Genomic DNA, 17,570 nt, shown 5'->3' on the forward strand with positions numbered 1-17,570 from the left:
GATATCAATTCGTTTACTAGTACTGCTTTAGAAGATAGAGATCTGATATTTAATAGTCCACATCTAATTTTCCTATCCTGTTCTATCATTGCAGTGGTAGTTTTAATTCCAATTAGGTTATGTATTGCCCCTCTCTCTTGGTTACCTTTGATCTAACTGATCTGAGACGATGAACAGACACCGTCTCATTTTTTGGGACAGGCTGTGGCTGACGTGAACTGGATGCTAAATTGACTATGTTTGCAGTCAACTTCTTATTACTTATGGGATTCGCCACTTTGTATGGTCTATTGTTGATTATAACTGGAATAGTACTAGTCGTACATGGTCCGTGTACTTGGCGGCCAACGGATTTTCGTTTTGAAAGGAAAAAAACAAAAACGAAAAACGGCCAGTTTCCCAATTACCATTAGTAAATAGGAAAACAAAAAATGGAAAACAACCCATTATTCGTTTTTTGTTTTGATATTAAAAAATGGAAAACGAAAAACTATCTCGTTATCCGATTTTCTTTGATGTGTTTGTAGATGGAACTCGGAAATTAAATTGTGTGTATAAGTCGTATTTCTTAATTTTGCATTGGTATTTTTTCGTGACCCGGTCCGTGTACTTTTTCGTTCGTTCGATTTTCATTTCATAAACAGGTATTAAAAAACAAAAAAACGAATGGTTATTTGATTTTCGTTTTAAAACACGACATTTGAAATTGAAATACAATGCGTTTTTTCTTTTTCATTGTCGAAATGGGATGGGAGAAATTTAAAATATGCTGTGATTTTCATTTTCTATTTTATATAACAAAAAATAAAATCACTTCGAAAACAGAAACGAAAAAGGCTTGTTTTTCATATTCAGAGACCGGATGTTGTCATTTCCAAGGCAACAGCGCCAGCCTAGCCTACCAGTGTTCAGCCCAGGCCAAAATTACTTTGGAAACCTAGCTATACTCTTAATAATCCTTGGGGGAATTTTATTTCATAATGTCACATGTATTTATTACCCTCTCCCCTGCCTCCCTGTCTCTACCGCCCGCAGGCAACCTTCCGAAGAGAGTCGAACCAGCGAACAAATAGACTTTCGGTTCACGGCTGTAACGTTACCGTTACGCCACCGGTAACAATCCCAGCAAACGTTCTGTTGCTGCCGTTAAGCTTGCTGATCTGGCAGAGAGTCACCCGGGGGTTCGGGATCAGATCATGGGGATCAGACCTCCGGTGCTGGGTCTAATATTCTAATATTAGCTGCTGCTGCAGCTAGCTAGCAGGTAGCCACCAGCCCTGTGACCTCGGTCCTCGCGGTTCGCTCCCGGGACTGACTCTGCAGAGAGCGCGTTACCCGCTTACGATCATATGAGAAAGAGCAATGATCAAGGATTACCAAATTTCTCTCTCATATTGCTCCTCATAACCACTGAAAAACTAAAAATCTAACCCAAAGTACAATTATTATGGACGTTAGCTGACATTAAGGGTTTCTGCTTCATTAAGGGAAATTGTAGGAAAAAGCTTAACGTGGTTAACCATTAAGCTTTTTCACGTTAAGCGATTTTTGATCACTGTTTATAAACAGTGATCAAAAATCTAACACAAAGTCGTTATGGACGTTATCTGACTGATAACTGACTGATATTTGATTGATCATTGTTTAGGTACATTAAAGTTAAGCTTTTTCACGTTAAGCGTTTTAGAATGTCCGCCCCGCAGCTGAGGGAATCTGTAGCCTAACTTCCGTTTTTGCCCCCTTTACATAAATATACATATGGCTATGAAATAGATCATGAAATACAGGCTTTAGTCATACTAGTTCAATAGCCTAAATACATGTATGTTTTACTATGTATTTCGAGGGACTTTTATTTATTCCATCTATTTATATGCACGCGTTAATTTAAAGGAAGTTTGGTTATCTCACAGACTCAGACTAAAAGCAGCAGCAAGCCTGCCTGACATCAGTGCATCATAGCATATCACTATCTGCAAATAAAATAAAATATGAATAAATCACGTAGCGGCAGATTCCCAGCTCAGCTAGAGCCGAGGTGCGCCAGCTCTGCAGACGGACCAGAGTCAGTCAGCACTGGGGAAGCGAACCCGGGGACCGAGGTCACAGGGCTGGTGGCTATCTGCTAGCTAGCTGCAGCAGCAGCTAATATTAGAATAGACCCAGCACCGGAGGTCAGATCCCCATGATCTGATCCCGAACCGCCGGTGACTCTCTGCCAGATCAGCAACAGAACGTTTGGGATTGTTAATGGTGGCGCGCGGTAACGTTACAGCCGTGAACTGAAAGTCTGTTTCCTCAGCTGGTTCGATTGGGCGAAGTTGTCGGCGGGGGGGGAGAGACAGAGAGTCAGAGGGAGGCAGGGAGAGAGGGGAATAAATAAATGTGGCATTATGAAATAAAATCCCCCCCCCAAGCATTATCAAGAGCACAGGTTTCCAAAGTAATTTTAGCCTGGGCTGAAAGCAACACTGGTAGGCTAGGCTGGCGCTGTTGCCTTGGAAATGACAACATCCGGTCTCTGAATATGAAAAAACAAACCTTTTTTCATTTCTATTTCCGAGTGATTTTATTTTTGTTATATGAAATAGAAAATGAAAATCACAGCATATTTTTAATTTCTCCCATCCCCTTTTGACCATGAAAAGGAAAAAAATGCCTTGTATTTCGATTTCAATTGTTGTATTTTAAAACGAAAATTAAATAACCATTCGTTTTTTGTTTTTTAAGTCTGATTATGAAATGAAAATCGAATGAACAAAAAAGTACACGGACCCTCCCGCCACGCCAAGACCCGCTCTTCAATAGCATTTATTGGCCAGGCGTTCATGAGAACGCAAGGTAACATAACCCCATTTGTACAGGTCCTATCCCCTGACCAATCGGCTATCCTAATCTCAACCACTCAAGGTGAAATGCCTAACCCCAACCAATCGAGCTGCTTCGTAGGGCGGGTCTTGGCGTGGCCATAGTGGGATTCGTAATTTTGCTTGCGGTCAGCAGAGGGTCTGTTGTCGTTTGGATGTCCGCGCAAACGACAATGGAAAGTTATGTTCTCTTTCGAGGAGGCAAACGGGTTACACTAAAAGATGATGACATGTCTGTGGACAAGATATGCAGGATATTTCAGGTGCTGTTATTGTTCAATATATTACACAATATATAAGTAGCTATAATTTACAGTCTTGTAAGGATAACGTCATGTTGTGGACTTGCCAACACAGTTCACAGAGCCTTGGTTAGCTTGGTGGCATGTGTTTCTAGACAGGTAACATTAAAGTTAGCATGAGTTCTTGCTAATGTTAGTAACACTACTTTGCTAACTATCTAACTTTATTTGTTAAATATGTTAAACTATGATATTTTTATGTTTTCAGAAATTGTATTTAAAGGTTTTGTTTATATTCGTTATTAAGCTAACAATGAATCTGATGGATTAGCATTTGTCTTTTTACAGTTTACCATTTATTTAAAATGTTCTTTAAACTTATGGTATTTTTCATTCTATGCACTTCAACAGGTTGATGGCAGCAGTCTGTACATTACAGATGACGCAAACACAGCAACATTTCCAGAGCCATCTGGACGTTTTTGCACCCTCAATCTTATACATCGCGGTCATTACGAGGTCCACGGGGATCCAGATCAAAGTCAGCTTCCTGCAAGCAGAGCCCTACCCACTGCTGCTGTTCCTTTTGCCTTCATGCGCCGCCCCGCACCTGCCGCTTCTGCTTCCACCGAAACACCACGACCTTCCCCTGGAACTCCACGAGCTACTGGCCTGTTCCCTGCAAGATCCTTCCAAAGGTTACATGTTAAATATGCAACTGAACGCTGCTGCTAAAATGTCATCCTGTAGCTAAAATATTAATATAATTTTAGGCCTACATGTGTGACAGTCTGGTTTATCCACAGGTCAATCCATGTTGCTGACATAGTGAATGACAAGCTCAGTACTTCCAGGACAGTTGTCATTCGCTTTTTGGAAGCTGATGCAACTGTTGAACGAATAACAGCAAAGGTGAAGGATGCATTAGGCTGTGATGAGCCAATTACCCTGACAGACAGCCAAGGAAATGAAATAGTGGACTCAGATGGCACAAGAAGTAAGTTTTATGATCAGAATGTTGCTTCTAATTTGTGTTTTGTAATTTGTGTTGATTTTAAATACAAAAGTGAAGTAAATACTTTCTGATTCCTAAGGTTCCCAATACTGGAAACAAAACTCCAGAAAAATCTACGCCACCTCTGAATATGACTTTGTAGAGTTCCAGAATGGAAGAAGAGCCAAAGCAAGGTAATACAACATTTCATGTGAAGGCAAAATCATATATGAATGTAATGAATAGATTTGAGATATGTGAGTTACATTGTGTGCCAGTGCCTTACACTGGCACACAAGGAACAGGAATCAGTTTTGAGTCTTGGTCATTAATTTATTCATTATGATTTAATTATAAGACTATTTGCCCAACAGAAATGTAAATTTACAACAACTAAGAGAATGTATCTTAGGTTGACACTATTACAGAGTAAAATATTCAGAAAAAGATGTTTAATCATTTGTTCATACAGTATACACCATTTTAATACATCTTGAATAATTTCTTTTCTGATCCTACATTTAAGTCGAAGGGCTGAAGACAGTTTGAGTGCACAAGAGGTCATTGGTAAAATCAACCAACCAAAGCAAGCTGCAGAGAGCCTCCAAGACATCACTACAACCATAAACCAGCTGTCTGAGCTTGCAAAGTCCAAAACCACAATAGTAATGCCAGATGCTTGTCTGCATTCTTTAAAGGAAGCCTTCACCTGTCTAATCTGTAAAGGTATGTGTAAGTTATGTAACAAGTAGGTACATATACAGTACATGTTAATTTCCTTTTTTATATTGAAATAAACTATTAAATGTCATTCTGCATATTTTTGTTTGATCACAACCTTGCAGCTCTAATGGAAGAGCCCATGTTTTCCACATGCTGTGATTCTCTGGTTGGATGCCGAACATGTGTGGAGCAGTGGCTGTTAACTGCAGATCACTGTCTGAAATGCAGAGCTCAAGAGTTTGACTCCAAGGTGCACCAGGTTAAGGGTCTTTCTGCTTTCCTGTCTTCTTTCAAGGAGATACAAACAGAATAACTCATATAACATTGTTTCAGCAAGGATGGCATCTATGTTACTGGAAAGCTAAAGAGGCTGCAAAGTTTGCATTTTAGTAAACACCACAGCTGTTGATTTTATTAATCTGTTTTCTCAGAGGAAGATGAACTTGTTAATAAAATCATCTGTTGTGGTGTTATGTTGAAATGACAACCTGCAGCTTTCCAGGAACATGTCTAACCATCTCTGGTTTGCATTTTTCATTATCACATTGGTTCGATACGTGGTTATAATGTTTATTCCCGTTTGATGTTTTATAAAACATTTTGGAATGGAGCAGTTGTTCCTAACGGCAATTGACCTTTTAAAAGAACAGTTTATAAAGGAAGTAGTTCAAACAGATTAACTGATGTTATGTTCTTTATTGTTATCTGATGAGCTACCTTTTTAGACAAAAGCTCAACTTCATTACATGACAATTACATTTAAAACAAAGACTTTACAAAGAAACAAAGATTGTAAGTGCTGTGTATTCATTGTAAACAATCAGTTACTTTGCATTGTTAGTGCAATTTATCTTGTTATGGACTGAAACCACTTTTACAGTTTCCTCTGTAATAAATGTTATTTTTGGAAGTATACTGCTTCTTTATTGACCACTGCAGGTCACACACACCTTCTGGTGAAATCAATAAGAGACCTAACTGCATCTTTAAAAGGGCCGTAGTTATGGTGAACCACATTTTCGTACAGTGATAACATGTCAAAGTGAAAACCAAACTCAGTTTCAGTCCAATGTTGGGCCTCTTCTGAGGGGAAAGGATCGCATCCAAAAATGGATTCCCTTTTCAACGCGGATCCCATTTCCTGCTGATACAGGTCAGCTGCAACAGAACCACCAGGCAGAAGATCCTCGGGAAGTTTTGCAGGACACCCTTTTTTAGCCAGTTCATTTGGTATTGCCTTTCCTGCAAGACATAACATGTTGAATCTGCCCATATAATGTAGTTTCAATATACATTTGCAGTTGTTTTTTTTTAAGATGTTTTTTATTAACAGAAGTTTTTACAAGATATTAAAGGTGTGTAGCAAGGATCTACAATTTGATACATTGAAGGTTGTATTACACAAAAGGAAATGCACACAAATGTGTAACCTTACAGATACACCGTACAAGGATAATGATTTTCAATTTTTGAACATCAGAAAAGAAAATAAGAGAAAGGAAAAAGGCTAAGTAAATAAAATCAATACAAAACAAAAAACACAAATATTACACAAACTTTCCCCTTCCCACCCCCTTCCCTTGTATGGTTCTCAATTTCCTTTCAATTATATAGCTGAACAATCTATGTACAGTTTAAGTACCTACACCCATCTGTGTATATACATATCTATTGTATATAAATCTACACACTACTTACAACAAATGCATCAATGAGGAAGTCATACCAGATAAACATGCAGAGGGCTAATTCAAAGGCGGTCCAGGAGGGCTCATACTAGCGTGGTCAGCCAAGTCCAGGGAAGGCAGAATGTCTGTGAAAGGGCCCCAGATTTCTCTAAAGGTTGCATGTTTCCCTCTCACATTATATAATATCTTTTCGGGTGTGCAGTAAGACACAAGCTCATTAATCCAATGTCTTACTGATGGTGAATTTTCAGATTTCCAGTTAATCAGAATACATTTTTTTACTGCAGTGCTCGCAAGTAAGATAAAGTATTTCTTGTAATAGTTCACATTAATAGAGCTTGTGTCCCCCAGGATCCAAAGTTTTGGGTCCTGTTCAATTTGACTTCCTATTATCCTTGAGGTTAATTCAATGACACGTTTCCAAAATTGTTCTATCATTGGGCAACTCCATAGCATGTGTATAAGATCACCATCGGACACTTTACATCTCTGACATTTGGAGGAAATGTTGCTGTCAATTTTATGTAACCTGCAAGGGGTGTAGTATGTCCTATGGAATATATTAAATTGAATTTGTCTGTGTTTCGTGGAGGTTAGCACAGTCTGTGCTTGTTCCAGTAGATGATGCCATTTTGCCTCCTCATAAATACAGCCTAGGTCTTTTTCCCATTTCCCCTTTGTAGATGTTTTATCATAAACCGGTAACTTTCCATTGATAATACCATATATAGAAGATATTATTCCTTTTGTTGAACTATGTGATTTGTTACATAGGTGGGTTTCAAGAGGAGTTTCTTGTGGCATATACTGGAATGTTTCTTTGGATTTCTCCTTAACCCAGTCTCTGATTTGTAGAAATTTAAAGAAACTGTCTTTGGGAAGATTGAATTTTTCATTTAGTTGTTGGAAGTTAGCAAATGTATCGTTAATGTACAAGTCAGCAACTGTCTGGACTCCTCTATCCCTCCACCCCCGCAACACTGAGTCAGCTATGTGGTGTGACAGGTTGGGATTACCCCACAAAAGGTGCCTTCCTAAGAAAATAAATATTTGTGTCGAGAAGTGAGTGAGATTCTTGCCAAGCAGCAAATGTGTTCAGTATTATTGAGTTGTTTGTGAGTGTGGCTAAAAAAATTTTTGTGCCTATGAATGGAATATCCTTTAACGGAATAGATTTCATCTCATGTTGTTCTATTGGGACCCATCTAACCTCACTGTTCTCTGCATGCAGCCAGATCCAAATCGATCTGTACTGAGACGCAAGATAATAATTCCTAAAATTTGGTAAGTTGAGTCCTCCCCTTGAATATGGAGCCTGTAGAGAGAGGAGTTTGACCCTAGGGTTTTTTCTTTGCCATATAAAAGGAGTTAAAATTTTGTTGAGCTCCTTGAAGAAATTCATGGGAACATTCATCGGGAGACACTGAAATAGGTAAATAAACTTAGGAAAAATGTTCATTTTGATAGTGTTGATTCTGCCTATGAGAGACAGTGGAAGATCCATCCATCTTTGAAGGTTAAGCTTGGTTTGTTCCAATAGTTTTATATAGTTCTGTTTAAATATATGCTCATCCGATTTACCAATTTGTATACCCAAATATTTAAAACCAATGGTGCACCATTTTAATGGGTCAGTGAGAGCTCTAATATTATTGTCCTGTATATTTAGTGGTAAGATCTCGCTTTTAGTGTAATTTAATGTATATCCTGAGACTGCACTATATTCTTTGAGGCATTTCAATAGAGGAGGGATTGATGTTTGCGGATCAGTTATATATAATAAGAGGTCATCTGCATACAGAGAAAGTTTATGTTCATTTGAGCCAAATTTAATTCCTGCTATGGAGGTGTTAGAATGGATGGCAATGGCTAATGGTTCAATTGCAAGAAGCGCCAAGGAGCCGGGGCAGCGTTGGGCCTGCCTGCACCCTCTGGATAATGAGAAAGTGTTAGATAGAATGTCATTTGTTAAAATATTAGCTTTGGGAGCATTAAAAAGTGTTTTAACAAATTTAGTGAATTTCTCTTCAAATCCCATAGCCTTTAGAGTCTGGAATAGAAAACTTGGTTCAATTCTGTCAAATGCTTTGTTTGCATCCATAGACATTATTAGCATAGGATTTAAATTTTTTTGTGCGGTGTTCAGTATGTGGAGCAGTCGCCGCACATTGTCTGCTCCGTACCGGTCTTTAACGAAACCCGTTTGGTCAGCATGTATTATCTTAGGTATAACATCTTCCAGTCTGAGAGCAATTAGTTTGGATAGTATTTTATAATCTGCATTTAAGAGGCTGAGGGGTCTGTATGAGTCACATTTCTGTTTGTCCTTGCCTGGTTTTGGAAGCAGTGTGATTGTTGCGATTTCCAATGAATCTGGTAATTCTTTATTTTCTAGAGCTTCTTTATTCATGTTCGTGAGTGGAGTTAATAGGTTTTTTGAAAAGGCCTTATAATACTCGACAGGGAAGCCATCTGGCCCGGGAGTCTTGTTATTTTGTAAAGAATTAATGGCATGGAGTACCTCCATTTCTGATATATCTGCATCAAGCAGATCTCTATCCTCATCTTGTAATTTGGGGAGGGTTATTCTATCCATGAATCTTTTTGCTCCAATATTATCAGCATCTTGCCCAGTTTTGTATAAATTTTCATAGAATTGTTTAAATTCTGCATTAATGGATGAGGAATTATCAAGGAGTCTGCCGTCCTCTGCTAATATTGAGTGTATGAATTTATCAGATGTTTCCTTTTTAATTTGCCAGGCCAAGAGTTTACCTGGATTCATTTTTAACAAAACATTTATTTCACCCTTGTAGAAGGAGTCTGAAGGTAAGGCTGCCTTTGAGTATTGTGTCTGTGTTCTGCCAGCTTTTCCTGTATGAATAATGCCAGATAAAACTCTTTCCCACAGTCAATTCTGACCTGATCCCATAGTCCATAGGAAAGTACAGCAGGTCTGAGTACAAATCACAGACAAACATAAAATATAACCTTTACACATAAACAGCCATAAATCCCTAAAGTGCCAATTAAAAGTCCAAAGCACTTAAAAAACACACACAAAAGTAGGCTACTTTTACTTAAGTAGATCATTTTTTTACTCTTTTCACCTCTGCTGATTTATTTAAATCAAAAAATTGCATAGGCCTAGCCCTAGTCTGCATATCGGCCTAGCTGTGGTCAGCTTTTTATTTACTTTAAGAGTAGCATTTATTTGTATGTTTAACAAAAGCGGTAAACGGCGATTGATTAAAAAAAAGAAAAAACTTACCTCAACAATACCTTCAGCGACTTCAACTTCAAGTTGTCCGTCAGGACAGAAGTCCCTGACAAGTCCCTGCTGAGCACACCACCTCCGCACACTCCTCTCAGAAAACCCCTGTATCGTTCCAAACTGTGAACCCAACGCAGCTGCTATATCCCCACAAGACATCCCATTCTTTCTGTTTTCTATTATAATACTAGCATATTCATCTAAAAACATTTTAACGTCCGTATCATTCTGGGTCCGTGTACTTTTTCGTTCATTCGATTTTCATTTCATAAACCGGTATTAAAAAACAAAAAACGAATGGTTATTTGATTTTCGTTTTAAAACACGACATTTGAAATTGAAATACAATGCGTTTTTTCTTTTTCATTGTCGAAATGGGATGGGAGAAATTTAAAATATGCTGTGATTTTCATTTTCTATTTTATATAACAAAAATAAAATCACTCGAAAACAGAAACGAAAAAGGCTTGTTTTTCTCTATTCAGAGACCGGATGTTGTCATTTCCAAGGCAACAGCGCCAGCCTAGCCTACCAGTGTTCAGCCCAGGCCAAAATTACTTTGGAAACCTAGCTATACTCTTGATAATCCTTGGGGGGAATTTTATTTCATAATGTCACATGTATTTATTACCCTCTCTCCCTGCCTCCCTGTCTCTACCCGCCGCAGGCAACTTCGCCCGAAGAGAGTCGAACCAGCGGAGCAAATAGACTTTCGGTTCACGGCTGTAACGTTACCGTTATGCCACCGTTAACAATCCCAGCAAACGTTCTGTTGCTGCCGTTAAGCTTGCTGATCTGGCAGAGAGTCACCGGGGGTTCGGGATCAGATCATGGGGATCAGACCTCCGGTGCTGGGTCTAATATTCTAATATTAGCTGCTGCTGCAGCTAGCTAGCAGGTAGCCACCAGCCCTGTGACCTCGGTCCTCGGTGGTTCGGCTCCCCGGGACTGACTCTGCAGAGCTGGCGTTACCCGCTCTATGATCAATGAGCAATGATCAAGGATTACCAAATTTCTCTCTCATATTGCTCCTCATAACCACTGAAAAACTAAAAAATCTAACCCAAAGTACAATTATTATGGACGTTAGCTGACATTAAGGGTTTCTGCTTCATTAAGGGAAATTGTAAGGAAAAAGCTTAACGTGGTTAACCATTAAGCTTTTTCACGTTAAGCGATTTTTTGATCACTGTTTATAAACAGTGATCAAAAAATCTAACCCAAAGTCGTTATGGACGTTATCTGACTGATAACTGACTGATATTTGATTGATCATTGTTTAGGTACATTAAAGTTAAGCTTTTTCACGTTAAGCGTTTTAGAATGTCCCTGCTGCTGCTGAGGGAATCTGTAGCCTAACGTTTTTTGCCCCCCTTTACATAAATATACATATGGCTATGAAATAGATCATGAAATACAGGCTTTAGTCATGATAGTTCAATAGCCTAAATACATGTATGTTTTACTATGTATTTCGAGGGACTTTTATTTATTCCATCTATTTATATGCACGTTATATTTAAAGGAAGTTTGGTTATCTCACAGACTCAGACTAAAAGCAGCAGCAAGCCTGCCTGACATCAGTGCATCATAGCATATCACTATTTGCAAATAAAATAAAATATGAATAAATCACGAGCGCGGCAGATTCCCAGCTCAGCTAGAGCGGGTAACGCAGCTCTGCAGACGGACCAGAGTCAGTCAGCACTGGGGGGCGAACCACGGGGACCGAGGTCACAGGGCTGGTGGCTATCTGCTAGCTAGCTGCAACAGCAGCTAATATTAGAATAGACCCAGCACCGGAGGTCTGATCCCCATGATCTGATCCCGAACCGCCGGTGACTCTCTGGCAGATCAGCAACAGAACGTTTGGGATTGTTAACGGTGGCGTAACGGTAACGTTACAGCCGTGAACTGAAAGTCTGTTTCCTCAGCTGGTTTGACTCTCTTGGGGCGAAGTTGTCTGCGGCGGGTAGAGACAGAGAGTCAGAGGGAGGCAGGGAGAGAGGGGAATAAATACATGTGGCATTATGAAATAAAATCCCCCCCAAGCATTATCAAGAGCACAGGTTTCCAAAGTAATTTTAGCCTGGGCTGAAAGCAACACTGGTAGGCTAGGCTGGCGCTGTTGCCTTGGAAATGACAACATCCGGTCTCTGAATATGAAAAAACAAACCTTTTTTCATTTCTATTTCCGAGTGATTTTATTTTTGTTATATGAAATAGAAAATGAAAATCACAGCATATTTTTAATTTCTCCCATCCCCTTTTGACCATGAAAAGGAAAAAAATGCCTTGTATTTCGATTTCAATTGTTGTATTTTAAAACGAAAATCAAATAACCATTCGTTTTTTGTTTTTTAAGTCTGATTATGAAATGAAAATCGAATGAACGAAAAAGTACACGGACCTACACGGACCCAGCATACAACCGCTTACTACTTACGATCGCTTCCGGGTCACGAAAAAAAATGAATGAGGAATAAGATTTATACCCACAATTTAATTTCCGAGTTCCATCTACAAACACATCAAAGAAAATCGGATAACGAGATAGTTTTTCGTTTTCCGTTTTTTAATATCAAAACAAAAAACGAATAATGGGTTGTTTTCCGTTTTTTGTTTTCCTATTTACTAATGGTAATTGGGAAACTGGCCGTTTTTCGTTTTTGTTTTTTTCCTTTCAAAATGAAAATCCGTTGGCCGCCAAGTACACGGACCGTACATGTTACCCTGCAGAAAACATTTTCAGATTCATCCACTTGTATAGTGCTATCAGGATCAATACCTGGGGGGCATGAATCTGTGACATTTTCAACAGAATGTCAATACTTGCCTTTCAGTGTGGTCGTTATGTTGTCAGATAGCAGCCTGGCTCCCTGTCGGTTTGGGTGGAGACCTTCATGCTTCAGCAGACAGGGCATTTCCCAGAACAAGTTGAAGTTGTCGACATAGGGAATGCTCAGGGAAGTGCAGAGTGGTTCCAGCCAGGTGTGGAGCCAGAACAGTCTGGACCATCTCTCAGCACCCTTCCTGTAGGTAGGTAGAGGCCCAGAGATGACGATCCGTTTTCCTGTGCCCATCAGGGTGGTGATGAGAGTGGTGAAGTCTCTCCGGAGTGCTGTCGATCGTCCCTCTCTGATGTCGTTTGTGCCCACATGCACGATGATGTTGTCGACCTTAGCGTGGCGGGCGAGGATGCTTGGAAGTTTGTGCTGGATGTCACGGACCTTGGCACCAGGGAAGCAGTAGACTTTGGAGGGACCGCTAGTTGAAGGGGGAATATAGAGGTCCCTGACCATGGAGCTTCCGATGACCAGCGTGGAAGATGATAAGTCCGAGGGGGGAGAGGAATGAGGGCGCGTCGACTGTGTGGATGGACCAGGATGAGCTGCGTGGGGACGTGGCAGAGAAGGGAACTCCTCATCGTTCATCAGAATGGTGTAGCGATTTTCTAGTCGTAGGGGTTGGGCTGGGCCTGAGCGTTGTCCTGACCGCCTGCTCTGGTGCTTGCTTATACGCCATGGCTCAGGCTGGTGTGGAGTGGAGCTGGTCAGGAGAGCTGGCTGGGTTCTCGGCAGAAGCCAAGGAGAGACAACAGGGACAGAGATTGTATTAGTGCGTGGTGGGGTGAGAGTATTGCAGGGCACAGTGGAATCAAGACAGCCGACATTAGTGTGTGTGAGGGGAACTTCCAATGATAATGGTGTCGAAGAACTGTTCACTTGCCTTGGTCTGGTGGAGAGTCGATATTCTGGCTTCAAGTTCCACTATCTTCTAGCTGAACAGGAGGCATGAGTCACAGCCAGGTGAACAGCTGAGGGGGGGCATCGTGTGGCTGGCTAGTTTAGCTAGTAGCAGCGTTGACGGAGGCCCTCTCCTAAAACTGATCCCTCTTCACAAGTCGAAATACAATGCAGGTACTCCTGCTTGTGTTAACAAGCTGTGGATAGTCCATTACTGCTGCCAAAATATAGAATATAATTCCAAGGAGGCAAAAATCCTGAGGGATCCATTGAGAAACTGCGGCCAGACAGGTCCGGTTAAAATACAGCTAAAACGGTGTAAAGAGTGACTGTATTTCATTGTAGAGGATTTCAATCGCAGGACGTTAAGCGTTAAGCATCTGCCGTTGTCTGCAACAAGAAACAGGAAGTCAGGCGGAAACGGAAGTACGTACCTGTGTAGCAGCAGTACGTACCTACACAGTCAAAGTTTATTTATACAGCACTATTTATACTGACAAGCTGACCAATGTGCTTTACAGAGCAATAGAATATCACACGACAGACAAAACAAGAAAAATTAAAAACAAATTAAACACTATTAAAAGCAATTGAATAGAAGTGTGTTTTCAAGAGTGACTTGAAAACTGACAAGTCAGAAGCAGAGCGAATATGAGAGGGCAAGCTATTCCATAGTGTCGGGCCAGCAATGGCAAAGGCACGATAACCTCTGTGTTTTAACCTGTACCGTGGTATGGATAAAAGTTTCTGTGTACCTGACCTAAGATCCCTGGAAGGAGTGTATTGCTCTAGGAGCTCCGATAAATAGAGGGGAGCTTGATTGTTAAGACACTTATAAACAAATAAAAGAATTTTAAAATCGACCCTAAGACGAACCGGCAACCAGTGAAGGGAAGCTAAAATTGGAGTGATGTGTTCGTATTTACGAATGCCTTTTAAAAGTCTTGCTGCCGCATTCTGGACTGTTTGAAGACGTGTTAAAGTTGTAGTTAAGTCTGAGAACCTTACAATGGAAGCCCACTGTGCTGTTGAGGTGCTGGGTAGAGAGGGTGGCCCAGGTCTTGGATCCTCCTTAGGCAGCTGCTGGACAAACCGCTGGCCCCACTCCAGAAACAGCTGGGAGTTTATCCAGCCATTATCTGACATGCGGATAATTGCTTTTTCTGGTCGTTCCTCCAGCCACTCTGCCCTGAGCCTATTTCCCTTAAAAATTACCATTGTGGGGGTGTAAGTCCCAACCGCATTGAACCCAGCCAGGACTGTTGTCGTTTCTCCTTTTTCCCCTGATGTTACCTGGAAGCAGGACTTGCCAGTCACCCCAACAACCTTTTTTGAGATTAAATGGTCCTGCAGTCCGGATTCATCGCAGTTCCACAGGTGAGATGGCATCTCCTGAATCTGTAGGCGGTGGAGGAGTGATGTGTAGGTCTGAAACCATTGCTCAACTACTGTGAGATTCATCCCAGAGGCCCTTGCAGCTGAGAGTGATTCTGGCTTGCGGAGGCTCAGGTTTGGATTCCTTTTCATGAACCCCTCAAACCAGTAGTGACCGCCTTTTTGCTTTTCTGCAGAAAAACCAGGGATGCCATTAATTTTGGCGTACTGGAACGCAATACGCCGTATATCACTGCATTCCAGGGGGAACCCCCTTTCAGCTAACATTTTAACAAGGCTAGCCAATTCACTCTCAGCCTGAGCTGAGAGCAGGGGGCTCTTACCTGAGGCATGGCGGTAGCCACTCACCAGCCCTTTCACTCGCCTTTGCAGTGTCATTCTCTCTTCACTCCACTGGTTTAGTTTTCTTCCTTTCCTACTTTGCTGTCTTTTCATTTTCTGTATTGCACTGTCACTCCTTTCTTCTCTCTCTCTCTCTGTCCCTCTCTTCTCTGTATGGGTGCCATCTTGTGTATATTGAAAAATATAAATTTTATAAAAATGTTAAATTCAGACACATTATTATTACTTATAACTTTAAAATGTTATCTTGTTCATGAAATGGCTGCACTGTGTTTGTTAGCATTAGCCCTAAAACTGTCCCGCTCAACCTGAAATGCACTGTCCCACTCAACCTAACACTCAGTTAGGTTGACTGGGATAGTGCTGTGAATCTAATTTTCACAATATTTTTATACAGTTAGATGCTCATTGTTATTAATCTCTAATACACAGACAGTATAATGTATGTAAAAGCAAAAGTTTTATTGTTACATCATAAGTGACAGAATTATCAACCTTATTATTCTACAATAGATTTACACTTGCCGGGTGGCTTACCGTGAGGTTGCAGGAGTCAAGCAATTTGAAAAATAACAACCGGACCACATCTGTGATGTCACACCAATCACAACCTTTATTTCATATCCAATAGACATTCAGCTACAACACAGTAACAATTGTTGTGATTGGCTTACAAAAACCTTTTACAGTACCCAAAAGCTTAAGTGTCCCACTCAACCTGATGTAACCAGAATTACAGTAGGAACCACTAAAAACACTAACTTACCTTGCCGTCCTCTCCACCCGACTGAATACACTTTATTTGCTTCGAATTATGGCAACAATTGCTAAACACACTGCAAACTCACGGCCCTCTCTTTCCGATTTAAAGACCCCCTCTCTTGGCTTAAAATAACGCACCGTTGTCAGCTACAGCCACTAAACAGGCTACACGTTGTAAACAGCTGTGGCCCGCTTGCCTGGTCCTCCGGTAACGTTAGCAGGTAGCAGGGTTAGCATGGCGGCGTTAGCCAGGACCAGTCGGGATCACTTTACTGGCCGTGTCTCAATTGTTTTTGCATGTAACCAACTCTAGCTATATAGCTAATTCAATGTGAGTACATGAATGTTGAAATGACATAAAATGCCCGTTCTCTGTAGCCGTGATAAATTAGCCTGAAGCTAATGCTTAGCTACCTGTTCAGGAGGAAATTTGCCAACTCAGCATCCCTTTGGGCTCTAAGCTGTCTCCATCTTTCAAATACATCGCCAATTTTTACCCAGGGTTTGTTACGTCTCTGGTCACTGTTAGAAACATGACATTTTTTTTTTGGTTGGGTAGAATCTATATCCGTTGATCCTGTTTGTTTGTTTGTTTGTTTGTTTGCTGCTTTCATTCAGGGCTCCAGACTGCGACCAAATAGTCGTATTTTGAGACCAAAATTTGAGTGTGCAACAATGAATCTGGAACCTGTGACAGGCCAATGAGTGTGAGAAGGATAGGGAATGGCCACTGTAAGTCGCTAATGTTGTGGTGGGGGAGGGTCCTAGAGATAATCGAGGGCACGTCTGTGGGAAGGAGACAGATATCACAACCTGCTACGTGCGTCTGAAAGCGAACTATTGACTCGTTCTTCCGACCTGAGGCTAGGGTGCTTGTGTCAGAGTCTACAGTGTCATAGTCGGATGATGATTCAGAGTGAGAGGTTTTGGAAAAAGGCCTAGAACCCACCATTTTCGGGAAGACTGGCTGGTTGAGGTACTGTAAGGAGACGAACTCCGTGAATTGCGAATTTTGCAGTCGCTACCCCAGAACTGCGGGGAACACAAAGTTTGCCAACAGTGCAGGCACTTCGCAGTTTAAACACAATACATTAGATAAACACAATCTTAGCCTCAAGCATAGAGTATTCTGTGACATGTAAATAAATGAAAAAGCAACGCCACTGCCGGTTGCGAAAGCGAGTCGCTTTCGTGGGTCACACTCATCGTCCGCACATGCTGTTGCACAGCGCTGTTGTTACCATGTTTCCGTGAAAATCATGATGTTGCCATCCATAATACTTTTACGAGTGGTGATCCGCAGCCAAAGATCATCCATTTGTTTGCAAAAGCCATTGAGACTTACATTGGCGAAGAAAATGCGTAGTAATAGCCGATAAGGAGTTAGCCTTAGCCTACTGTTAGCCCTCCTCTCTTTCCCTCACTTTGTTTACTTCTCAACCCAGCTTGTGTGCACTTCCAGTCGGCTGAGCTGTGTTGATAGACCTCGGCAGTGCTGTAGTGCATTCACTGATTTATTTGCATTTTTTAACGTCCG

General features: G+C 41.0%; 1 protein-coding gene across 1 annotated transcript; it reads left to right on the forward strand.

The window, feature by feature from the left end:
• The first annotated feature begins 3,548 nt into the window (after window positions 1–3,548).
• Window positions 3,549–5,449, forward strand: LOC120556474. Its single transcript, XM_039796119.1, has 5 exons — window positions 3,549–3,814; window positions 3,916–4,106; window positions 4,204–4,297; window positions 4,630–4,829; window positions 4,949–5,449. Exons 1-5 carry the CDS (start codon window positions 3,549–3,551, stop codon window positions 5,137–5,139), a joined length of 942 nt encoding a protein of 313 aa, XP_039652053.1. The 3' UTR covers window positions 5,140–5,449.
• The last annotated feature ends 12,121 nt before the right edge of the window (window positions 5,450–17,570 follow it).

The sequence above is a fragment of the Perca fluviatilis genome, chromosome 3 (genome assembly GCF_010015445.1).
Source record: "Perca fluviatilis chromosome 3, GENO_Pfluv_1.0, whole genome shotgun sequence".
Taxonomy (NCBI): Eukaryota; Metazoa; Chordata; class Actinopteri; order Perciformes; family Percidae; genus Perca; species Perca fluviatilis.

Excerpts from the sequence above, each read along its gene's own strand:
- LOC120556474 (XM_039796119.1), top strand. The coding sequence starts at position 3,549 with ATGACGCAAACACAGCAACATTTCCAGAGCCATCTGGACGTTTTTGCA. Across the intron at positions 3,815-3,915 it reads GATCCTTCCAAAGGTTACAT|GTCAATCCATGTTGCTGACA; the intron begins GTTAAATATGCA and ends GTTTATCCACAG. Across the intron at positions 4,830-4,948 it reads CACCTGTCTAATCTGTAAAG|CTCTAATGGAAGAGCCCATG; the intron begins GTATGTGTAAGT and ends ACAACCTTGCAG.